We start from the raw sequence: 26,109 nt of genomic DNA, 5'->3' as shown, positions 1-26,109 counted from the left end.
GTGAGGAGCTGCCAACTGCTACAAGGTAAAAGGGCTCTCAGAACGATTATTTTAAGTGTTCCAAACACAAGCCAGCCTCTGCTCCTCCAGGAACAGGGCCACTCACAACAGAGTAACGTTCTCAGGCGACCGCCCTCCGTGCCCTCAGGCCCTTCCTTGGCCCCCCCCCGGAGGGCCGCTGTGCCACCGGCAGGCCGCCAGTCACACGCAGCCCACGGCCCGCCCGTCGCATTGCCTTCACAGCCCCATGCGGGAACGCGGTCATGGGGGCGGCTCCGGCCTCGAAGCGAAATGGACATGGGGCGCGGCCAGCGGGAACAGGGAGAGCGGTGCATAAACCGTCCGCAACCCTCGGCAAAGCTCCGCCACACACAGACACAGACACAGACACAGACACAGACACAGACACAGACACAGACACAGACACAGACACAGACACAGACACAGACACAGACACAGACACAGAGACACAGAGAAGATTTCGGATCTGATCCCTCAGCAATAAGAGGTGCCCTGGCCCTTTAAGGGCGGTGGGGGGCGGTTCCATGGTGCGGACGTAGTGGAGTTTTACCGCCGTCGCCGCCATTGTGAACGCCATGAGGAGAAACAGCAAGTAGGGCAGCGGCCCCGGGACTGGGGGCGTGTGGTGAGGGCCGGGCCAGGCACTCTCCTGCTGGCTCCTCCCCGCGCTGGGCGGCGCGGAGCGGGGATTCCCGCGGAAGCCGCCAGGGCGGCAGTGTGTTCCTCAGGGCCTCCAGCGGAGAATGGCCGGCAGAGGTGCCGGGTGCGGCCCGCAGGCGCCGGCTGTGGCGCAACAGCCCACCGGCGGTCACCTGTACCCGTTCGTGGTCGCGGAGAGCGAGGGGCCGGAGGAGGAGGGCGGCGAGGTGTCGGAGCTGCGGCCGCGGGGCAGGGAGAAGGTGCGGAGGAGCGTGTCGAGGGACAGGCTGGATGATGTCGTCCTGCTCACCAAGGACATCCAGGAAGGGGACACGCTCAACGCCATCGCGCTTCAGTTTTGCTGCTCGGTACGTCCCCAGGCGCTCCACGCTGGTGCCGTGAGCCGGGAGTTCGGGGGTTGCCGCGAGCCGGCTGGCGGCGGTGGGACGCGGCGCGGTGCTCACACTTCCTGACTGCCCGGGTCCCGTTTGCACCGGCTGTGATCCCTTAAAGCAGATGGCAGCGTAAGAAACGAATGTGTCGATTATGCTTGCGGCGCTGTTTCTCAAACTGGTGCGTGTTTCAGTGGAAGTTACGCTGGCGCGCAGTCACACTTGAGCACTGCGCTGAGAGACTCAGTGATGAGAAGGGTGTTGCTCAAACACCTTCAGCATTGGTGTGGAGACTGAATTCCACTAATGAAGGGGGGAAGAATGGATCTTTCTTTTGAATTCTGCTAAATTGACTGAATATTTATCAGCACGAACCTCTTGTGCTGTTGGGAATGCTCTGCCCAAATGCCCCGGTATTCCCTTCTCAGACCTCCCTGGTTAAGAGGTCTTAAATTGACGAGTTCTTAAACACCAAATAGAATCAATACAATAGTTAGGGTTGGAAAGGACCTTAAGATCACCCATTTCCAACCCCCCTGCCATGGGCAGGGATGCCTCATACTGGGCCATGTTGCCCAAGGCTCTGTCCAGCCTGGCCTTGAACACTACCAGGGATGGAGCATTTACCACTTCCCTGGGTAACCTGTGCCAGTGCCTCACAGTAAAGAACTTCTTCCTTATTTAACCTGAACTTTCCTTCTTTAACACATCTTAGGCTGCATCACAACAATTGTGGCTAGCAGGTCGTGGGAGGGGATTCTCCCCTCTGCTGTGCTATGGGGAGACCCCCCCCTGCAGTCCTGCATCCAGCTCTGGGGCAACAACACAAGAGGGACATGGAGCTGTTGGAGCAAGTTCAGAGGAGGACACAAAGATGCTGTCAAGGGCTGGAGCAGCTCTGCTCTGGAGACAGGCTGAGAGAGCTGGGCTTGTTCAGCCTGGAGAAGAGAAAACTCCTTAAGGAGAGACCTTAGAGAAGCTGCCACTGCCTAAAGGGGCTACAAGAAAGCTGGAGAGGGGCTTTGGACAAAGGCCTGTAGGGACAGGACAAGAGAGAATGACTTTAACCTGACAGAGGGGAGAGTGAGATGAGACCTTAGGCAGAAGTTCTTCCCTGTGAGGATGGTGAGGCACTGGCACAGGTTGCCCAGAGAAGCTGTGGCTGCCCCATCCCTGGCAGTGTTCAAGGCCAGGTTGGATGGGACTTGGAGCAACCTGGTCTAGTGGAAGGTGTCCCTGCCATGTCAGGGAGTTGGAACTGGATGATCTTAAGGTCCTTCCCAACACAAACTCGTATATGATTTTTTGAAATTAATATGGTGGATGTCCTTCCAGTACTTTTGGGTGGGCGGTAGTAACTAAGGGAGAGGTTACCGTGTTGGTCGATATTAGCATTTGCATGTACCCAGTTCTGACATGGAGTCATCTGAGTGTGTCGGTGAACTGACTGCTAGCTGTGCAGTTATCAAGAGGTCAAATCCAAAATCCGTATTTACAGAAGTCTTTGTGTCATCTACTTCTTAAGGTGGAGGCAGAACTAGGTGCCTCCTGTCATGAATTTAAGTACCAATGTCTTGACATAACTATTTCATAATCATGAGAGACCTTAGCTTCATCTGCCAGTTTTTGGCTTCACAGCGCAGCACAAGTAGGTATTTTGAGCTGGCTTACTAGATCAGACCTCAGGTAAGAAAAGAAAGATGACAGTTAGACTGTGTCTTGGAAATTCATGAAGAGTGTAAGATAGCAGTCCGGGGCTTTACACTGGAAGAATAACTTGTGATTGAGTCACTAATCACTGAGGTGTATCCTCTCTTTGGCAGTATGTTCTGCTCACCCATTTACCATTACAGGAACTGAAACACTTCTCATATTACAAGGTTAGTACAGGCAGCAGGCACTGATCACCCTAATGTATTTCTGGCCACATATCTGTTTTACATGGAGCCATTGCAGCAGCAAAGGTCTCTTGACAACCTTGTTTTCTGTCTGTAATTTCTCCTGAGGTAGATGTCCTCCAGCTGAGGACAGGAAGGATCTGAACTCAGGCACTGTGCTTAACATGAGCACAACTCCTGTGTACTTACCAGGTGCTGCAGAAAACTACCAATCTTTATGTACTTCCTCATGGTGAGGTTTGTGGCTGGGTCTTCCATGCTAAGGGAGTTACTGTCTCAGAATGAAGGTGCTAATTCTCCAAGGGCACTTAAATCCTTGCAAAGTAAAAGTATTCACTTCAGACTGAAAAGCTGAATTTACCAAGTGCAAAATCAGATTAATTTTGAGCAAGAATAGGGAAAGGGGAGAGCTGACTTCATAAGGAGAGATGCCAGTTTTAAGTAATGCTTGGTGTTCTGCCTTAGACCCTCAGAAGCAGAAAGTATCCAAACCACAGCTGTGGCTAGGTGAACTGAACACCCATAGGTTTTAATATTCCTTACTCCTAAGTTTTCAGTTTAATGAGAAGCTCACAGCAATTTACTTCACTTGAAAGCACTGAGGTAAAGTCCCATCTGTTTCACAGAGGTAGTTGCCACTGATAGGTGAATACTTATTACATGAATATGTATGTGTGAAGTGACTTTCATTCTTCTGACATGAAGTGAGGAGGTTTGTCACCTCATAATTACCTTCTTGCTTTAACATTGTTCAGATTTGTTCTTTAACCCTTTCTCACTTCATACTGTTTGAATGGGTATCGGTTAAAAATAAAAGGCAGAATAAAGGCCTTGCCTTTGTTTTGTTAGGGACAAATAGTTTTTCTCAAGGATGCAGTACTCTTTAAACAGTTCCAGTTCAGTGGAGCTTTGACATTTAAACTGTTGTTTTTATTTTTAGGTTGCAGATATCAAGAGAGTTAACAATCTTATCAATGATCAAGATTTTTTTGCCCTGAGATCTATCAAAATTCCGGTAAAAAAGTTCAGCGTCTTGACTGAAACACATGTCTCTCCAAAAGGAAGACTGGTTCTTCGGCCTGCTTACTGCTCCGTAGAGGCACAAGAAATGATACCTCCTGATAAATTCCCTGCTGATGAGACCGCTGGCAACTTCTTAAAAGTAGTAGATCGAGATATAGAGGAAATAGTGAAGTGTAACAATACAAAGAGAGAGAATCTTGATGAAGTTGTTTCTGCATTAGCAGCCCAGCAGATCTCCTTTGAAACTGATGGTAAAGCTAAAAAATGCAAGGATCCTTACTATGGAGCAGATTGGGGTATAGGGTGGTGGACAGCTGTAGTGATTATGTTGATTATTGGCATAGTAACTCCAGTGTTTTACCTCCTGTATTACGAAGTTCTAGTGAAAGCAGATGTCAGTCACCATTCTACAATGGAATCTTCCCATCTGTTTGTCACAGCAGCATCACATCAGAAACAAATAGAAAATGGAGTAAATCAGGCGAATATTATAAATGTTGATAATCAAGGAGACCTTCAGCCTTAACGGTGGAAAACACCAGGCAACTGTTACTCACAGACACAACGTAGCATTAGATAAAGGGGAAAGCACCGAATGCAAAGTGCAACTGGACCAGAGAGAAAATGTATGCTGATGTATGACTTGCTTGCATAGGGAGTGTTCCAGCACAAGGGTATTTCTGTGAGTCATGTAATCTCTGAATATGCCCAAGACAAGCAATTTTAATGCCAGATTGGGATACAAATTAAGGTATAAAATTGTCTCTGAAGGGTTGCACTTTTTTTTTCTATTTTGATAGACATGTTTTTTAATTATTGAGGTGAAAAAATATAGGTTGAACTAGCACACGAGGCGTCTCACTGTATGTTTTCCAGCCCTAAAATGGGCATTTGGGGATATCTAACTTTTGAACATCTTTAATCTTAGACTGCATAGGACACTTGACATTTTAATATCAGGTTTACAGTTGTCAGTTAAAACTGCATTCTCTTAGTCCTGTTTTACAGAGCAAGATTATTATTTTTTTTAACCCTCAGTCATTCCATAATTAATTGCCACGGTGAAGTTTTGTCTTACAAGTGACTTCTATAAAGGCAGTAGCTGATGCTTAAGCTGAAGTCTTTGAATCTGGTGCCTGTCATCAACCCATTCTTGAGTACCTTTCAGTGCAGGCAGTAGTTTGTTTTCTGTGTGTGTGTAACACTGTGCCTCGGTGTAGTCCAGTTGACACAGTCTTGCTGAACCTTCACATCCTTCTGTGTATCCTTCTGAAAACAGACTGGACAGGACTGCACTTCTCATGTGGTCAGCTGCATACAGGACAAAGTGTGGATGTGTGGCACCCTGCTGTGACTGTTTCAGTAGTCTTTATTTTCTGCTCATGGATTGCCTTTTCCCCCCTTCCCCTCCAGTTAATCCCAGTTCAGGACCAACTGATTCTTTAGAAGCGGTCAGGTGGGTACTGAGTATGCTAATGGTCATGTGCCAGTGAACCTCAAACATTGAGTTCTCCCTGAAATCTGGAAAACTGCAAACAAGTTTTAGTGCCTGCTAGCAAGAAACTGAATTGCAGCAGAATAGACCAGTTGTAGTTGCAGACTTGTTCTTTAGGTGGTAGTGTCCATGAACAACTCTGTTCTCAAGTGTTTAACTTGGGCTTTCATGAGCAGCCTTGGTTTTTGTCTCTTTTCTTCCTCACCTGCAAATGCTACAAGAGTTAAGAAACCAAAACAAACCTGAAAGAAGGAGGTACTTGTGTACTCAGAATATTTTTAAATAAAAAGTGTGATGCTGCCTGTAACTTTTTGTTACATTTGTCTTGTGGAGTAACATTTCCGTTGCCCTGTTCAAAGTACCATTTGTTACTAAAGCCTGAGATAACTGATGAATAGGACTTTGAGAAATAGAAAAATAATCACTGTCCTTTAAATTACTATTATAAACTTTCCTTTGAGTGTCTTGATTAAGTATATACAAGATAAAAAATCAGATAAAGTGAATGTTTACAAATTATTTGAGGTATTCCAAAGTGCTTTATCAGCTTAAATTTTGAAGGTAAAGACACATGCCCATTCTGCTCCTGGGGCCTCTGTTGCCCCAGTAAGTAGGGCACGTATTCTTCCACCAAGTGTGAATGCAAACAGCATAACTTGTCCTGTGTTATATTGAAACTGAAGCAGGACAGAGCTTGAAAGGAAGTGCAGCACAGTTGTATATGTGAACTATCTGTGGCTTTTGAACCTGCTGATAAAAGCGGTGTCTGGAGATACACTACTCATAGTTTCCACACTAGATGACGGATTGCAGACAGGCATGAACTTCATGTTTCATGTAACACTTGTTTTCCAAGGTCTTTTAAAGTAATAGTTCTTTCCACGAAAATAATGTGCTGATTAACAGGAGCATGAATACCGAAGTACCAGTTCTGGGTAACACAGTATGAAAAGTTGCAGTGTGAAGTAATGTATGGTGGCTAAAGTGATGCAGCTTCTCTGGCTGGAAGTGTAAAAGGCAACTTGCTGCACTGCAGACCACAAAGCTCTGGCACATCACAACAGACAGTTTTCTGTGTAGGACTGAAATTTGGTAGATTATGTGTCAGGTTTTTTGCTACAAGCTCGGTTGCTTCTCTCCTTTCGTATTTTGTTTGTGGAACCTCAATATTTTTAATACTTTATCCTTCCATTTCTTACAAAATTGTTGAAGAACATGAATTAGCTATTGTGGTGATGCAACATAAGCCTCATTTACTGCACATTCCTGAACTGATGGGTATTAACTTGCCATTGGTATAGAAGTAAACTTGGCTTCAGTTTTGGTTTGGCTTGGTCAAGGTGGTCTTTGTCCTGTTGATGCATGAGTAGAAAGACTGGCTGTTAGCTGCTGCTTTTCATCCTGTGATAGTACAGCTGAGTAATTCTCTGCTGTTATCTCAGCTTTGGGCTTTTAGGGTTGGCAGGCCTGTGGCTTGCTGTCACCGATTTACATGTGATGGGTATCTGCCTACCTTGGGATAAGCAGCCATTGAACAAACACAAAAGGATACCTGTTTTATTGGACCATTTTATACTCTAACCAAGAGCTTTGCATGTTTTTACTATTAGGTAGAATATTTTTAATTTAGCAAGTTAACTTTATCAGAGGATACAGTTTAGGTCTCTTTCCAGGACTGCAGGGCTACCTGTACTGGTAATCTACAAGCATCGGCTGGCTTGGCTTTCTGTAGGATGCAGGGATTTTTACTGCTTTTTCTGAAGTACAATACAATTGGCAATGCATCGTCACATGTCAGCCCTGAATAAACAGGGTAACTGCTCTGTGTGGAACTTAAGTATGATTTCAGTTAAAATCTTTAAGTTAGTCTTTTAGAAACTGACTTGTTTTAAAAACCCCTGACAAAACAACTGAGTGGTAAATCATGCTTTAGATTAATTACAACACATTGTTGATCAGCAAGTTGGTTTAAATTTAAGTGCATATTGCACTGTTGGATCGTGTAAAATGTAAATGCTTTAAGTCTGCTATATTTTGGAGTATGTTGTCACAAATAGTTTTTGTATGACTTTTATGAAGGCTGAAAATATAACTTTGTAAAGTAATCCTGAATGAGGACGCAAGTCTTATTTTAAATATTTCTGCTCCTCTGCATTTAGAAGAACATAATATACATGAAATAAAGATTTCATTTCAGACTGCAGTTAGAGTGGTGCTTACAACGTATTTTTAGCTCTGTTATCTTTGCATGTATAGGCCACTACTTGTATTTGTATTGGCTAGTTTTTTTATGCGTGACCTAAACCACAAATCCTTGGCCAGCAAGTATTTTATTGGCAGTAGCTGCACACAGTATTCACATCTAGTGCACTGTAACTGGAGGCTAAATGGTTTATCCTGTGCACGCTTTGTAGAACTTGGATCTTTTCTGCATAAAGTTCTGAGAACTTGTTAGTTCTGTGAAACTAGGATTAAGAAATAGGCATGAAAAATTAACGTAGGAATCAGTAGAGTTCTCAGATGAAGATCTCCCTACACTTGGAAAGCAGTGCCTTCTTTGATAAAGTAGTAATGCTCTTCTGCTATGTTGTTAAGGTAGGATTTGCATATATGCCTGTACAGACCGAGAGTTTGCTGAGACCCAAAGAACGGTCTAAGTTTTTATCAGCAGTATGGTCTTGTAATAAATTCCAAGCAAGTGGAAAATCAGCTTATTAAAACAGCTGCAAGTGTCAGGCCTCTGTAAGGGCACAATCTCACTTCATTTCAGAAGTGCTTTGGCACAGGTCACTGCAGAACACAGTGTGTTCGTAAGCATTGGCCTAATTTGCCATTGTTGAACTAGACCTAAAGGATCCAGCCTGAGACTTTGTAGTTCCCTCTGGAGGACAGAGATGACCACAGTTCACCTTTTGAAAGGCTCAGAAGGACCTGATTTCTGCCAGAGCAATGTTTCTGAACAATACAACAGGAAGGGAGCTGTATTACCCCATTAGCAGTATGGTGAATGAAGAACGCCATCAGCCCTGAAGAACTAGTGTCACCTTGTACCTGTTCAGGCAAGACACAGCTTGTGACCAAACTTAACTCGTCCAGCAAATACTTTTTGGGTGCTAATCCTCTAGTTCTGCATTTGGCAAAAGCAGTCTATTTGCATTCTTTGTGTGAGAGGCAAGGAGTCTCACTGTTCACCTTATGTGGGGGAAGCAGATACTAGTCATACTATAGGCAAATTTAATTTTCATTGTGCTTACCTTGTTCGCAATATCTTCATCTCTTTTGTGTATCATGCAAGAAACAGTCACACCTGCTCAAGAAACAGCTGCTGGCATGTGTAATGTTAAAAGAAAAAAAAAAAACCAGAGTATGTTTGCTATGCAATACAGCAGTATGTTTATTAAACATTGTTTGTATAGGTACAAACACTTCCAAATGGTGTGACCTGCATAGCATTTTAGTTCCATTTTCTCTACATCAGCTATGTATTTTAGCAGAACACTTGAATGCTACACTTTAATGATCAAATTCTTACTGCATACAGGCGTTCACAGAATAATGCAGTACTGTTTTCCAGTCAGCAGTGAGGTAAAGTACTGCTTAACACACCACCAGACTCAAAAGGAAAACTTCTGTAGCTTCCTTGGCCGATAAAAGAATTGGTTTTGGTTTAAAACTGTTCTTCTGTTAGATCTGATAACAGCACTGGTTATCAGGAACAGAATGTTTTAAGAGAATAAAAAAAAAAACAACACCAAAAAACCCTGATCAAAAGTAATATATTAGCACTGAACAATAATATTTTGTACCATCAAAGGACAATAGGACACAGAGAATGCTCTCTCACTGTGTTCTTCAAGTATCTAATCCCAGGAATAAGTTTTCTACACCTCAGCTGTTTCCACACCTCAGCTGGCTCCTAAGTAAAATGGGTATTTCCAGATATTCTAGTTTTGCTATTCTCAATATTCTTGTCTTGTTTTCCTAACTAAAACCTCATGTACTAGAATACTTCATCACATTCTCTTACTACCTTTTTGGGTTGTTCATGGAGGTTGGTTTGTTTTCTGTTTGGGTTGGTTGGAGTTTTAATTTGCTGTCTGTTAAGCTTCTGTCTTTAGGAAGTAAATAAATGCATTAACAGTTACATAGGTACCTATCATTGGCCATCTCACTTAACAGGTAAGAAAGTTGGTATCGCCTTTGGCGATGAAGAAACTGAGGCAAAGAAAGGACTGACATTCTTGTCACTGATCTGTGTGCCACTGGTGAAAACCAGGATTCTGTAATTTCTCGAACTTAAAATTCTGCCATATATTATTTCTGAATGAAATTATCCTTAATTATCACTTAACGCTTATTCCTAAACGTTATTCACATTGTTAAGTACTACAGACCCTTTTTACCAAGATACTAAAAATAATGAGTTCTTTTAAGTAGAATAATAGTTCTTCGAAATACTCTCATGATGTTGTTTGTCCATATTACTAAGGTACTTTCAAGTCAGTTTATATTAAAGTGCTTAGTCAGTAAATATTCTTAGTCACCTAAATTCAGAAGTTGCGTAAATTCCTTTGGAGAAGTAGCTGCCAAATATGAGCAGCTTATGTCCATAAAGGCCAGATCTCTCTTTTAGCTGCAGTCATCAAGAATTTCACTTACTATTTTCATGACTTGACTGCTGAAGCATAGAAGTGACTAGTGCAAATGCTTACACACAAGTTTGATTGAGATGCATACATTCTTTTTCTGTGCAGAGGCAATACAACGGCATATCACTTAATCCATCAGTTGGCATTCCAGAAAGCCTTAAGAAGGAGGAAGTCTGCAAAACATTTGGCAAAAGAACAAAACAGGGTCCTTTATCCTGTTTTACAGCATAGTGCAAACAAAAACAATTGTCCAACATATTTTTGTAGAGTATACTTAAAACCAGCAGAGCTGAAGCATTAGTTCAGTTGATACTTGGCCCACCTCCAAAATTCTACTTCAGGTAATGTAAGGCTTGAGCAGGATACCACCCAGGAACAATAGCTAGTATGTTGCTTCATCCATATTGTCATCACTGCCAGCACCAAAGTCATCTCCGTCTTCAAAATACGAAGAAATGTAGTCATTTTCCTAGACAAAATGAAAAAAACCCAAAACATCTATTGCTGTATCTGTGGAGGAGACAATCTATGAAAGAAACATGCTTGGAACTGCTTGAGCACCTATGTTTTGAAACACAATTTTGAGTAATAGTTTTTTTTGTTTCCTGATCTATTGGGAAAGAAAGAGGAAAACATCCTAATGAAATCCTGGTATCTATGAAACAAGAGGCGTCACAGTCTTAGTGATAAAAATGAGTAATTTTATGTATTGATTTGTGGCAGGACACATTCCTGTTTGTGAGATCTTTTTTCTGAGCTCTTTAGAAGTCATAAGTCTAACATACCCACTTGAACTACAACAATACAATACAAGGAAGAAAATGAATGTAAAAGAATGCCTCTTACTACAACTCTCCTTTTCAGAGCAGCTCAGGGCTTTTCTTTGTCTGACATTCAACATACTACTCAATGAGTGGGACTAGACTTTGCATAAATAGGAAAATCAACATTATACCTCTTCTTGCTCTTCTTCATCATATTCCTCTGCATCTTCTGCTTCTTCATCATCTTCACCTTCATTGTCTTTTGTTTTGTCTTTCTCATCTTCAGATTTTTCTTCTTCATCATCCTTCTTTTCCAACTCCTGTCACAAGGCACTCTCTTTTACAACATGTTACAGCAACAGCACATCCTCACCACTACCAAAATGTTATGCTGCAAGTTAACAGCAAGAGAGCCAGCACAACAATGCAGTGCAAATGCTTTTTGGTCAGTATTTAAAACAATACAATGTGAAGCATAAAACTCCACGAGGACTTACTTGATCAAGCATTAGCCATCGGACTTAAAAGTCTACAAAAGTATGTCTCGTGTAATAAACTGAGATGATTTCCCTTTACCAGTTGCTGTTAGAAAAATTGACAGTAGAAGGCCATGTCGCACTTGATAAAGCAATACCACATTCTGAGTATAATAATCTGTCTGCATCAAACAACTGGTGGTTCACCAAGAGAAAAAATACAAGGCTGTTTCACCTTTAAGCTTCCCATTCCCACACAGTGGGTACTGACCTCCAAAACTAAGGTCACTTGTCTCTTAAGTTTCTGTGTGTTTCTTCTCTCTCAACTTACAAAATTGTTTGATTTTCAATATCAGTAGATTGCCAAAACAACAAATTTAAAACCTCTGGCACCAATTCTTCCTTCAAGAAGATCTAGTAGTAACTATGCTACATCACTACCCAGTGCAGAACAACTGGTTGTTGTGTTTAGAGTCAAACAGGAGAAAAAAAAACAGCTTCTCCATGGCCAGCTTCTACCCTTATCCTCTCCCTTGTGCTACCACATTGCAGAACAATTGTCTGACAGAGTAACAAGACAAGGCCAGAAAAAGGCTGCTCTGGTTATTTAATTTGTACCAAAAAACATACTGAAGGTTTAATTTTCCTTCAGCAATTTCTACTGTACAGTTTAGAAAGAGTATGCACATCTTACCTCAATTTTTTTCAACACATCCACATTACTTTGAGGCTCAGAGCTTTTTGCCTTTCTTGGTTTTGCACCTGCTGGAATAAACCACATCACTATTATTTTTCTTTTAATATGGAAGAATACAAATTCTTTTTGTTTTAGTTCCTCTTAAGAGCCTATATATTGAGTATGTTAAGGAAAACCCATGTCACCTTATTAACATTACCTCAGGCTTTGAGCTACATAATTCATGGAGGTGTAAATGCCTGATTTATGCAAGTGATGCCCACAGGCCCAGTCTGAAATTCACTTTGAACAGTTAGTTGACCAAAGGTTTAGCCAAAGTATGATGTTCAGGTTCGCAAAATACTTTTCACTTACCTACTCACAATATGTTAGGTAACTAGAACAAAACACCAATTGTTATTTTTCACCATTTTGGAAATGAACTCTAATGTTACCAAATCATGCAACACATTAATAAGAGCTGGATGCATCAGACAGATAATAAAAGACAGGCAGGAGTATATTAGCTCCAACACAGAAGGCATGGTTACTGCAGCAAGATGGCTTTTGGACCACAGTTGTCTGTCATTTAATGAGTCCACAGTATGTATTTCCACCGTAATTCATAAATATAATTTTCATTAAATTAATCCCTGCAATCCACCCTCTTCATGCTACTTCACTATATGGTGAAGCAGAGGTCAAAAATAGCATTCCAGGTAAGAGCTACCTGAATGCAGCACCCTAAACTAAGGATGCCCCAAATCCAAGGAGATGAGAGGAACCAAAGAGAGTCAGAGTGACAGATGTGACAGCATTTATAGAGCTCTGTGAGAAGTCCTGTTTCCACAGTGGAACTGTCTTTGTCCTCTCCTGCAGAACTTCTCCTTACATGACCTATTCAGCATTTTACACGCTTACAACACAGGGCTGTACCTAACACAGATTAGCTCTTCTCAGAAGGGTAGAAGTGCCTGTGTAAAGTGCCAAACTGATATAGCCACATAGCTTCCAATGTAACTTGCCCTGTTTCTACACTGGACTGCACTAGGTAGCATCAGAAAGAAAAATAAAGGAAGGGATGTCATTTCTGGGGCCGATAGTAACCCGATGAGGTTATGTATTTTATCTAGCCTAATACTGAAGGAAGCAGAACACTAAGAGCTGCTAAGAAGAGACTGTATTCTGTCAAAAGCATTTTTCATAAATAACATTCGGTTCATTTCAGTGTTTTGCCTAGGAAGGGATTAAGTGACAAAAGCACTGCACAAATCTGAGGGGAGTCAAGCTGCTCTGTAATAACAAAGAAACAGCGTCAAAGCACACACACTCAGAATGAAGTAGGCTTTTAAGGAAAACAAGTAGAAAGTGTGATTCAAAATTACATCTCTGCAGGCATTTAGAGACAATGTGTATAGAACAAACAGCCTGGAAATGGAAACAGACATGCAAGAGCTTTCCTTAAATGCTGGGTATCTCTGGAGTTATCATAAAATTAGAGAATGCCCCATCATTAGTAGAACTTCAAGAAAAACAGCTCCCTTACTTCCATGTAGCTTAGGGGCACAATGGAATATAACCTTCCCAAATACCCGTTCTCACAGTACTTGGTCTTAAACTCATATATCTGATTATTATCCATATATATGGATATAGCTGGCCTACAAGAGCTGAGGTTAAAACATTCAGGGAAACCAGAAAAAGAAAAGGAGAGGTATGCAGAAAGGAAGCTATGCCTGTAAATGTAACTGTACAGTGATGCCAAACCCGCTCCTGCAATACACTAAGGGATAACGGTGGTAGGAAGTCCCTTTGAATTTTGGTGCAGGTTCTCAACTCCCTCATCATTGTACCATTTGGTTATAAAGTGTCACCTAAGATGACTGTCCTCAGAACAAAGATATCACATGTGTCACTGCTTAGCTATTTACAAACCTCCTGAGTCACATGGATTTTTTATGGCCTCTGTATCATCAGTATTTAGGTAACAGGATTTAGGTTGCTTTGAGCAACCTGATCTAGTGGAAGATGTCTCTTCCTGTGACAGAAAGTTGGAACTGGATGACCTTTAAGGTCCCTTCCAACTCAACCCAGTCTAGGATTCTGTGATGCCCAAAAACCACCTAAACCCCCATGATTTTTGTTTTTAGTGGAACCTTTGGGTTTTTCTTTAATCCAATCAAGTTCTGATGGTCAGCTGATCTTTGCCATTACAACTATGTAAGAATATGTACTTTTAAGAGCAAACAGAGAAACTGGCACAATAGAAAGAGGGAAATCCCCGACAATGTGTACTGATTCTTTCTTAGTTCATGATAATCACAACATTGTAACAAGAAATACTAAACTGGCATTTATGACTTCATTGGATCTTGGGGAGCTAATTATTGTGTATAGGCTTATAAAATCCAATCCAATTTCTTATTAAAAACCAAAACAAGCAAAACCAACCAGAAGTAGGTATGTACTGGTTTCACCTTTAGGGATTTTGCAAATAAGTACTAATTTTCATTTGAAACTTGCAAATAAGTATTTAATTTTCAGTTGAATCTTGCAGTCTACCTTTAGACCATGCTTCTCAAAGATGCTCTTAAAAGGAACAAAGCTTCCAGCTGAGCTAGTCTCCATGACTACTGCACATTCCCTTTTCCTTTTCTATTTTATCTTTGAACTGAAAAATGACACATGAAGGACTAGGACAAAGGGAACAAGAGCATAAACAATTATATACAACAGACAGCTAGATACAGGAGGCCAAGTGTTACTTCACATCGACAGAGCAACATACTTCTACAGAGAACTTAAAATTGAGAGTCATGCATGCTAGAAAACATTTTGAAAAGCAAACACATGTATGATGCTGTGTAATAAAAAAGTTTTTTTTTTCCTGTAAGTACAACCAATACCAGCTCCAACTGCTGTTAAAGGATCTGGTTCACAATTCTGCAGAAGCAAGCTGAAAACAAAGAAACAAAGTAAAACCAGGGAAAATAGAAAATAACCTACATTAAATCACATATAAAAGGCTTAAAAAAATGCTAAAGTCAACCAAATCATAAACAGATAATTGAGAAACCCAAAATATAAAGAAAATTCGAACAGCCAGCTATTCACTGAATAGAAGAAGGGTGAGTATTGACTAAAGATATAAATTTTCAAACCAAAAAGATCTGTGGGGGTTTTCTTAATCTTTCACTGTTACTTATCCTATATGTTAACATGGTACATCAATACAAAATTCAGGAAAGGATTATAAATCTGTTCCAGTAAGTTAAAACATCCTACAGAGGCAAAGCAAAACCTACAAAAGACATGCAGACTTGTAAATTATTTAGAAAAAATCTGCCAAAAGTCCTGATTATTCAGACTAATAAACATTTCTACCATTTTTTAACCCTAGCCAGCTCCAGTATGTCTTCTATCACTCAACTAGTGCATATTAAATTGTTCTTAAAAATATATACCTTTCTTGGTCTTCTTCCTTGGCTTCATCTCTCTTGGGAGCCTCCTCCAATCTGTACAGAAAATAGCTTCAATATGTATGAATGATGATTTATAGCATCAGTCCTCCCCCTTCCACCCACCAAGGACTGGGAGGGCCCGCTGTTGTACTTGCTCCTATTTACATGCATGTCTACACGTTTTAGCACACAACAGTTTCAGGGAATTCTGGCTGTACTTTAAATCAAGTATTGCCATTTCACCCACTTCATGTTATAGGCATCTGCCCCAGGGAGGGCAAGGTTCAGCTCTGCCCGTGGCCCACATGCTCTTCAATTTACATTCCATTATTAAGCTTGCATTAGTGAGCTATACAGATATGGTTGTGAAATGTGATGTTATAAAACCTAGCTACCCATGACTGAGACATTGGGTTGGGTTATTTTTAGTTACATCAATGTTTGCTCCCAGTTCAAAACTAGTATCTGCATGGCAAGTAAGGAAGAAGGAAAGCTAGAGGGAGAGCTAAAAATTGCACTTGTGCTGCTCATCAGTTTCAACTGAGTAAATAAATAAGATCAGATTTCTTTTTCTTTTGGTTTTCTTTGTGTTTTTTTTTTTTTGTTTTGTTTTGTTTTGTTTTGTTTTTTTGGTTTTTTGGTTTTTTTTTGAGAAAACAATACTTCTTGATCTGAAAACATTCGAAGGACATAACCGTCAACAAGGAATACATAATTTGGTTGTAAGGATTTGTTTGTTTGTTTTTGCTTGAAAAATAATGAACTAAACATTTAAAAGAGCAGAATATTTCATAGATGAAGAGTTACCCTTTGGTAATCTCAGATATTACCTGGGGTCCATGTTGGATGCTCCTTGTCCTGGTACTTTTTACTGTACCTCTCAATTACTATAAAGAATAGAAAGAGTTATTGAATTCCATTAAATAAAAGGCAACCCAGACACTGTCCTTGATATTTTCCTGTAACTAAACAGTGTACTTTTTAATTCCACGTTGAACACTTTCTGGTGCTGTTGTCAAACACTTAAAAAATAGTTTAATGTTACTACCCTGAACAGTTGTTCTAATAATTCCCAGCACTGACTAATCATTAGCTAAGTACTTGCAAGAGCTGGATTTTACTGCCACCCAAAAAAAGGCAAAACCCCTGAATGCTGCATTGCTTTTCTGGACTATCTCCTGTCAATCAAAAAACTATCCCACCCTAAAAAAATCCCCAACAAACCCACCACTTCCCAAAATGATTCTAATTGATACTTCTATCCTTGGAAAGCATGAAAACATAAAGTTCAGATACAGTCAAGGAAACTAGGTTGAAAAATCAACTGAATGCTAACTCTGTTCTCAAAAGTTTCACAATAAAACCTTTGCTACAAAAGCAGCCAGTGACATTCACCACCACTGTGCTCATCACAGACAGTACCCATAATTCCCAGCTCTCAGAATGATCATGATCAGTTCCCAAAACATTCAGTACTTTTGCAATGGCAAAGCTTTGCAGCGGAATGCAGAGGTGTCCTGAACAGCAGCAACACATTCTAGTCCATTTAACCTCTTTCCAGGCACAGGAACTAAATTGAAAAATGCACTGTAAACGGTACAGTAGTTATACAGTACATCCATTCATGCTGTGAGAAAACTTTCTTGTACATTTTCTAATGACAAAAGCAGTATCAAAACTTAAGTATTTTTAAATTGGTCCCATTTTTTCTTCCCACATTACAATGCCCAACTGCAAAATCCACTTAATGCAGAATTACTAATTCTGATTGCATTAGTAACTCATTATCCAAACAGGGATAATTTTGTGGATATTCTACAGAAAGTGTGAAGAAATACAGACTGTGACCTTTACAATCAACGACTTTGAACATACTCACCAGGGAAAAGGAAGGGAGAAGGAAGACATTAGAAACGAAGCTCAGTTTTAAACTTAGTTAAGCGAAAGCAGAAGGCCTACTTAAAACTATGTAACAAAGAGCATGCATTTAAAATGACAGTGTTGCAAGGGGCATTTAAGGTAGGTGGCTTTCACAGATGCTGTAAGAAACTGCAGGGAAAGAAAACAGTAGTTTTGATTTCAGCTCGAAGCTGTTAGTGAGGAACTAATTGCTGATGCCATCATAAAAAAATATGACTGACTGACTTTGGCCACTCATGGCTAATGTATTAATTCCAAACCACTGCCAAGGTGATAGTCACCCAGACGTAGCAGATACACCTACAGGAAAAGTATGAATGATTCATAGGTTATGAAGTGAGGAAAACAGGGGACTTATTATGGAATACGACTAGTTCTCACAAAATGAGTGTTGAAATGAAGGATGAAAATCTACCCTGTATATCACACTACAGCACCAAAATTGCCAGGTATTATGAGACACAGCTTTCATTTACTACCTAAATAATGAAAGAAAGATAGCTAGCTATGTCCTAACTGTTTCCCTTCTCACATTGCAAAGGACCATTTGGCTCACAGATGTTGTGCTGAAGGTTTAAAACAACCCATTTGCTCTTGTAGCTAAGCAAATTTAAGGAGATCCTGCCCACAGTCCCCCTCCTGCCTCTTATTCCTACTAGACATTTTCATGAAATACAAGGGGAGCAAAGGGCTGTAAACCAGATCACAGGAAAGATCAGCTAAAAATTATCTACCCTGGGGTAAGAAAGTGATTTTCTTAAAGCTAGGCCACTTCTGCTACATAATGCAGTCCCAAAGACAACTGCATACCATGACTGAGATGAAAGCAAGCTTTTTAATCTGAGGACCACTGCTGATATAATTATATCCCACCCCTCAGATGAGGCATTTTTGCACAACTGCAGTTCAGTAGAAAGTTCCCTCAATGTACCAACCTACCCTTGGGGAGACAATAAGAACATCGTTCCATCCCAACACACCCAGTCAGTTGCCAGCACCTACAATAAAGGCTCGGAGCGATGCAGAGATATTCCAGCTGCTCCAGCCAATGAGCCAGCTTCGTTTGGAGCTCAGCTCAGATGCCTCTATACAAACGCCCGTAGCATGGGGAACGAATAAGAGGAATTAGAGATGTGTGCATGACTACGGGAGTATGATATAGTAGGCATCACAGAAACATGGTGGGATGGCTCCTACAACTGGAGTGTTGGAATGGAAGGTTACAGGCTCTATAGAAAAGACAGGCCTGGCAGGCACGGAGGGAGAGTTGCTATTTATATTAAGGATAGGCTGGAGAGTATGGAACTCTGTCTGGGGACTGGTGAGCAGTCGACAGAGAGTTTGTGGCTCAAGGTTAAAGGGAGAGCAGCAATGGGGGACATTACTGTGGGGATCTGTTACAGACCGCCTGATCAAGAGGAATCTGTGGATGAAGTGCTCTATAGACAGATAGGAACAGCCTCACGCTCACAGGCCCTTGTTCTCATAGGAGACTTCAACCACCCTGACATCTGTTGGAGTGAAGGTACAGCCTGGCACAAGCAATCCAGGAGATTCCTCGATTGTGTGGAAGACAACTTCCTTCTGCAAGTAATAGAGGAGCTGACAAGGAGAGGTGCCATGCTTGACCTCGTGCTCACCAACAGGGAAGGGCTGGTTGGAAATGTGACGCTCCAGGGCAGCCTTGGATGCAGTGACCACGAGATGGTCGAATTAGAGATCCTTGGGACAGTGAGAAGAGCGTGCAGCAAGCTCACTGCCCTGGCCTTCAAGAGAGCAGACTTTGGCCTCTTCAGGAGCCTGCTTAGTAAGGTTCCATGGGACACAGCCCTAGAGGGCAGGGGGCCCAAGACTGTTGGTTGTTATTCAAGGATCACCTGCTCCAAGCTCAGGAGAGCTGCATCCCAACTAGAAGGAAGTGCAGCAGGAGGGCCAGGAGACCTCCTTGGATGGAGAAGGAGCTGCTCAGGAAAATTCAAAGGAAAAAAGAGGCTTATAAAAGGTGGAAGCAAGGGCAGCCAGCCTGGGAAGAATACAGGGATGTTGTCTGGGAAGCTAGGGACCAGGTGAGGAAGGCTATGGCCCAGTTAGAATTGAACTTGGCTAGGGATGTTCAGGATAGCAGGAAGGGATTCTATAGGTATGTAGCGAGTAAAAGACAGACTAGAGACAACGTAGGCCCCCTTCGGAAGCTATCAGGAGAACTGGCTACCCAGGATTTGGAGAAGGCTGAGGTTCTTAATGACTTCTTTGCCTCAGCCTTCACTGGCAAATGCTCTGACCACACCACCCAAGTCTTGGAAGGCGAACGCAGGGACTGTGAGAATGAGGACCCTAGGCCCACTGTAGGAGAGGATCTGGTTTGAGACCATCTTAAGAACCTGAACGTACACAAGTCCATGGGACCTGATGAAATCCATCCGCGGGTCCTGAAGAAGCTGGCAAATGAAGTTGCTAAGCTGCTGGCCATCATATTTGAAAAATCATGGCAGTCAGGTGAAGTTCCCGACGACTGGAAAAAGGGAAATATAACCCCCATTTTCAACAAGGGGAAAATGGATGACCCAGGGAATTACAGACCAGTCAGTCTCACCTCTGTTCCTGGCAAACTCTTGGAGCAGATTCTCCTGGAAGGCATGCTAAGGCACATGAAGAACAAGGAGGTGGTTGGTGACAGCCAGCATGGCTTCACTAAGGGGAAATCCTGCCTGACCAATTTGGAGGCCTTCTATGATGGGGCTATGAAACTGATGAACAGGGGCAGAGCAGTTGAGGTCATCTGCCTGGACTTGTGCAAAGCGTTTGACACTGTCCCACATGACATCCTTGTCTCTAAATTGGAGAGACGTCAATTTGATGGGTGGACCACTCGGTGGATAAAGAACTGGCTGGATGGCTGCACGTAAAGAGTTGTGGTCAATGGCTCGATGTCTGGCTGGAGACCAGTAACGAGGGGTGTCCCTCAGGGATCGGTGTTGGGGCCGGTCTTGTTCAACATCTTTGTTGGTGACATGGACAGTGGGATTGAGTGTGCCCTCAGCAAGTTTGCCGATGACACCAAGCTGTGTGGTTCGGTTGATACACTGGAGGGAAGGGATGTCATCCAGAGGGACCTCGACACGCTTGTGAGGTGGGCTGATGCCAACTTTATGAAGTTTAACCATGCCAAGTGCAAGGTCCTACACCTGGGTCAGAGCAATCCCAGGCACAGCTACAGGTTGGGCAGAGAAGAGATTCAGAGCAGCCCTGTGGAGAAGGACTTGGGGGTGCTGGTCGATGAGAAAATGAACATGAGCAGGCTTCAGTGTGCGCTCACAGCCCAGAAAGCCAACAGTATCCTGGGCTGCATCAAAAGAAGCATGACCAGCAGGTCAAAGGAGGTGATCCTGCCCCTCTACTCTGCTCTCGTGAGACCTCACGTGGAGTATTGTGTGCAGTTCTGGTGTCCTCAACATAAAAAGGACATGGAACTGTTGGAACAAGTCCAGAGGAGTGCCACGAGGATGATCAGGGGAGTGGAGCACCTCCCGTATGAAGACAGGCTGAGAAAGTTGGGGCTGTTCAGCCTGGAGAAGGCTGCGTGGAGACCTCATAGCAGCCTTCCAGTATCTGAAGGGGGCCTACAAGGATGCTGGGAAGGGACTATTCATCAGGGACTGTAGTGACAGGACAAGGGGTAACGGGTTCAAACTTAAACAGGGGAAGTTTAGATTGGATATAAGGAAGAAATTCTTTACTGAGAGGGTGGTGAGGCACTGGAATGGGTTGCCCAGCGAGGTTGTGAATGGTCCATCCTTGGTGGTGTTTAAGGCCAGGTTGGATGAGGCCTTGGGTGACATGGTTTAGTGTGGGGTGTCCCTGCCCATGGCAGAGGGGTTGGAACTAGATGATCTTAAGGTCCTTTCCAACCCTAACTATTCTATGATTCTATGATTCTACCTGTAGCATTATCTGAGCATACAAGTGGCTGACTACCTGTTTTCCCTGCAACTGCCAGTTTTTGTAGCAGTCTTCAAAGCAGGCAGTTCTACTAAGAATCACACTCAGTAACAGGGAGTCATCACTCAATCTCAGAAAGAAGGCTGCAGAAACAGAAGATGATTTTGAGGTGAACAGGAAGAACCATCAGATGAGGCACAGCTGGAAAAGAGAGATAATATGTTCTCACAAAGTGGCTGGCTCCTTGGAAATAACCCTGACCAGCTCTCAGGCATAGCAGTTTCCTTTTGTGTGCCTGAAAACTGCAAACTTCAAGCCTGACAAAGATCAAGAGCGCTGCAAGCCTCTAGTAAGATGACAACCCAAAGACACTGAAATTTGTTTCCTCAGAAGATGAAAGAGAAGGTGTGATAAAAGAGTAATCTGGAACTCGTAATAGGGATCTAGAAAGGAAGATCAGATCTGTTCTTGTTCCGTAACCAAGCTTTTAGCTGGCTGCACCACCAGGGTCTGCCCCGGGCTGTGCCTATGCTGCACTATGGCTTCCTGCTGTGCCCTGCTGACTGCTGGGCTCCAGATGCAGCTCAGAGAAAATACTCTGCCTTTTGTGAGCCACAACATCTGGGCGGCAGCCTGTTCACAGCTTGCACTGCAGAGTGGTGCTCCATTTTAATAAGTGCTTTAGTGTGAGAACAAATGGACAATCAATAATGTGTTAATCAGTGTTATGTTCAAAGCCTAATAAAAAACCCTGCATGCAGCCTCAAAAACCTCTAGAATTGGTCCCTACCTCATGAACAAAAACTATCAAGAATTCAGAGGGGACTGGAAAATGAACCCGTATCATACTGACATCAAGAATATTCAGTCAGAAAATATTCTGATGGTTTTGGGGTGGAAATTAAACCGTGTAATTTACAGTTCAAGTCAGCTCTCATTACTCAACATCAGCACTACACAGCAAGGAAAAGGTTATCCAGTGTTTGGCCATTTTGGATTTCTTAAACATTTTATAAAGCTTTTTAACAACTTCTTATTGCATTAAGTGGAACTACGGTTCAACATGTGGCATTTCCTGCTATGCTGTATTTCCTATTTTCCTGTGACAGGCCTTGCCATTCAGGACATGCAACATGCACTCAGGTGGATGACACCCGTAGGCAAAAGTCACAAATAGAAAGAAGCCCTTCTCACGGTAATAATCTCCTGTAGCTCCTAGATTTACAATATTCCCACGTTAAGGGAGACAGACATTAAAGTCTTCTTACCCATTCTTTCCCCAATAGCTCAGTTTTCTGACCAGAAAGCTTGGATTTTAACAGTACTATAATGTATGACTGGATGTCAAGTATAGCATAGCATTAATTGTTATCAAACAATAAAAAAGTGGGTAATTTTTAATTATGTATAGCAAAACACATTCTTAGGTCAAGCAGAGTTAGATCAAGCTTTGGCTTCTAATCCAGCTCTGCTTCTGAGGCCAACCTCAGTAAATCACTTATCTTCATCTCAGTCTTTGTATTTCAGGTGACTTGTCAGTAATACTTACCAACCTTTCCTGAATGGACATAGGGGGAAAAAAATTAGTACCTTTAAAAATGTCCAGCTTTTAAATACAACATTATTTTGAGGATGTGTTTACACATTAAAATAGAACACTAGTATTTACTACAGATTTTTTTGCTGCAATGCAAAATTTTGGGGTATTTTAACATGTAGTTATGCTATTTTGCTTGTATTGGCATATAATTGAAAAGATTGCATGTACTTGGTCTAAATGTTTCTTACTGTGTATCAAATGGAACACATTTCATACCTCTCTCTTTCACACAGTAATCATACTTGTAGGTGTGTGACCTACAACTTCAGTAAAAGTAAAAGCAATAAAGCTCCCTATTATCTTAAACTGCCGATTTCATTCCTCATTATCAGTACAAAATACATCTTCACTACATGCATTTCACTACATCGTCCTTCACAGAGTAACAGCTACTGAAGGTATGTATATAAAAATAAAAAGCACACAAACAAACCTTCATGATCTTCTTCTACTGCCACAAAATATGGCATTTTTTTCATAGTTCCTCTAAGATCTTGTTTTAAGGCCAACATGTAATCTTCATCTTCTCCTGTTTTCAGAGGCACTGGCTTATTGTCTGTACTCTGTACAAATTATGTTTATTATTTATAAGGTCTTAATATCCACAAAATACACAGGAACACTAACAAAAGCTACAATAAACACAGCTAATCACAGAAGAGTGCAACTGTGCATTATACTACTTCACAAGTATACTTTATTGCATTCTGACAAGCACAACTATGTTTACAACTAAATTTATACCTTTTATGAATATGTATCTTTATCAAAAATACATCAAGAAACCAAGCAAAAGAAAAGTATTAAAACTTTAAAAGTGCAAGTCATTCATAGTCATGTTAAGCTCTTAATTGCCAAAAGCAGTTTTTCATACCAGCCCAACTTACTCAGAAATCATTGCTTCTCCTCTGGAGTAGTTCTGGCCTTAACCTTTTCTAAAACTGTGGTTTAACTGCATTAAATATGATTGCTTTAGTAACAGGGACACCTTTTCCACGACTTTTGTCATGCAAATAGGTTCTGCCTATACTACCAGGTAGCACACAGGCCCTCACTCTCACGCAGTTCAGTTTCTGTCAGTTGAATTTAAAATTAATTGTTAAGGTTTGGATTTTTTGTGTTTGTTTTGTTTCTTAACTATGAAGCTTGAAATTGGAAAAGCTATTTAAGCAAAAACAGTTTTAAAAGTATACAGAACACTAGAGCCAGAGACAGAATTAGAGAATGGATTACGTTTCTTTCACGCCACGGATGATGTGCAATCGATACCTGAGTGGTAAGCTGCAAAGCACAAAGTGTTACCACAAGTCCCAGAGCTGGATTATGAAAGGAATTTATTGCTTGCAGCTTTTTGCTATCTGGCCAATGTTTTAAATCACTAATGTTGCTGATGGTAAGCTGATGATCCTTAATTGGGTTTCTAATTGCATCTACAGGAAACTCACAAGAACTCAGACCATGTGTATTAGAAATATGTAACAATAACAATTCACTGCTTAAACTAATTTCACTGTAAGTCAGTCAACAGCTGTAACATGGTTTTAGACACTGCCCAATTATTAAACATGACTCTTGAAGTTTTTATCAATCCTAATTATGCCACTGGGTTGACTGGGTTCTTTTTTTTTTTAATGGCATTAGACTTCCCTTTAGAAGTTTAACTTAGTTCTGAAACTTTATTCACAGAAGCAAAAAAGCATCTTCAACATCTCCATGGTCTAAGACGGTAGAGGCTAGTAATTCTCCTACTTGGCTGATTATTGCTGACTGTAACTGCAGAAGCTATAGTTCACACAGAATTCAGTTTACTTGTGCTATCAAGTAGACTGCAACATTCACATTAGGAACAGGCTTAGTATCCAAGAAATCACATAACTGTGAAGGTGGACTAAGTATACATAACATCTAGCTCATTAAGTCAAACCTTGGATGAAATAATTATTCAGAGAAATCTCAGCACAGCACCAGTTATACGTCAAACTTGCAAGTCCTGTATCATAACGTGAGACTGAGAAAAATTTCATGTACCTTGATCAAATCCTGCCATAGGCGGGAAATTCGCCTATATAAAACCGCAACTTTCTGCCTCAAGATTGTCCAAGCTTCCCTGCATAGCAAACTGCAGTCAGAAAATGCTCTTTCTTCCCCTTTAGTTTTCAAATGCACCCCAAATGCCAAAACTCAATTAAGTTTCCTTAATTGCACACAATATCTTTCAGTTATTTTCAAATTGCTTTCAAATGCAGCTATTGAGATACAAGACAATCATCAAAATCTTTCATGTTTGCATGAATGGTAAATTTCTAAAATCAGCAAATCCATTCATAACTTCAAAGGCTAGTGTAACTTAATTTCAAACAAATTCAGATATCCAGCGTTTCTGTGACTGTGATGTCCAGAAAATCAAACCATGATGAGGACTCAAATCAATGAACATCTTGCAATCTAGTTAAATATGTGATTCGACAGTTAGCAAAGGGACAAGAAATAACAATAAGAAAAACAATTGCTTACATTAAATACTTCAAACTGACTTAAAAGAGCTTAGGTTTGTTCATGTATTTCATTACATTAACTAAACATGAGAGTGTCTCTTTACCTGAACACAGAAAACAGGCTCAAAGATACAAGCTGTACTTACAGGAAAGGGTGGTGGAGGTTGACATATGACATCAGGCAAAGCAGAACCTTTAGCAAACCCAATGGCCTCAATGTTGAATGTAAATGCAGAACGTCCTCTTCCTCTACTTGACCCTGCCATTTGAAGTTACTGAAAATATGACAGATTTTTAAAGATTTCTTTTTGCTACATGTATCAAATGCATATATACCTATAACATTAATGTCTAACAAACATTATACAGTACTTTTAAAACCAAAGATAATTTTAAATAACTTTTTTTTCCCACACACTACAAATCTGGTACATGCCTAAAATCAACTCCCCGTCATTTCTGGTAGCCACTTCTGTGTGCCTGAAATTACATCCTAACCTATGGGTTTTTAAATTTCTTCTTCTAAACCTTAGATGCACTGACTTGAGTTCTATTAGGGTGGAAGAACAAGAAAGAAGATAAAAAAAACCAACAGAATGTCAAGGACCCAGATATAGGTGGAAGGTGTCCCTGTCCCATGGCAGAGTCAGGGGGCTGGAAC

General features: G+C 41.4%; 2 protein-coding genes across 2 annotated transcripts; one reads left to right on the top strand and one right to left on the bottom strand.

Moving 5' to 3' along the window:
- The first annotated feature begins 558 nt into the window (after positions 1-558).
- LYSMD3 (LysM domain containing 3) lies at positions 559-7,671 on the top strand. Its single transcript, XM_080638410.1, has 2 exons — positions 559-1,028; positions 3,891-7,671. Exons 1-2 carry the CDS (start codon positions 765-767, stop codon positions 4,497-4,499), a joined length of 873 nt encoding a protein of 290 aa, XP_080494536.1. The 5' UTR covers positions 559-764; the 3' UTR covers positions 4,500-7,671.
- A 2,710-nt stretch (positions 7,672-10,381) lies between these two features.
- POLR3G (RNA polymerase III subunit G) lies at positions 10,382-25,714 on the bottom strand (the record flags this gene model as incomplete). The annotated part of the gene is made up of 7 exons (XM_080637919.1): positions 10,382-10,586; positions 11,073-11,201; positions 12,052-12,122; positions 15,498-15,548; positions 16,325-16,381; positions 23,387-23,516; positions 25,595-25,714. 7 exons carry the CDS (start codon positions 25,712-25,714, stop codon positions 10,500-10,502), a joined length of 645 nt encoding a protein of 214 aa, XP_080494045.1. The 3' UTR covers positions 10,382-10,499.
- Between the last annotated feature and the right edge of the window lie 395 nt (positions 25,715-26,109).

This window comes from Psittacula echo (assembly GCF_963264785.1).
Source record: "Psittacula echo genome assembly, chromosome: Z".
NCBI classification, from domain to species: Eukaryota; Metazoa; Chordata; class Aves; order Psittaciformes; family Psittacidae; genus Psittacula; species Psittacula echo.
The sequence above is the reverse complement of the archived record's forward strand: the minus strand, read 5'-3'. Positions and strand labels throughout refer to the sequence as shown.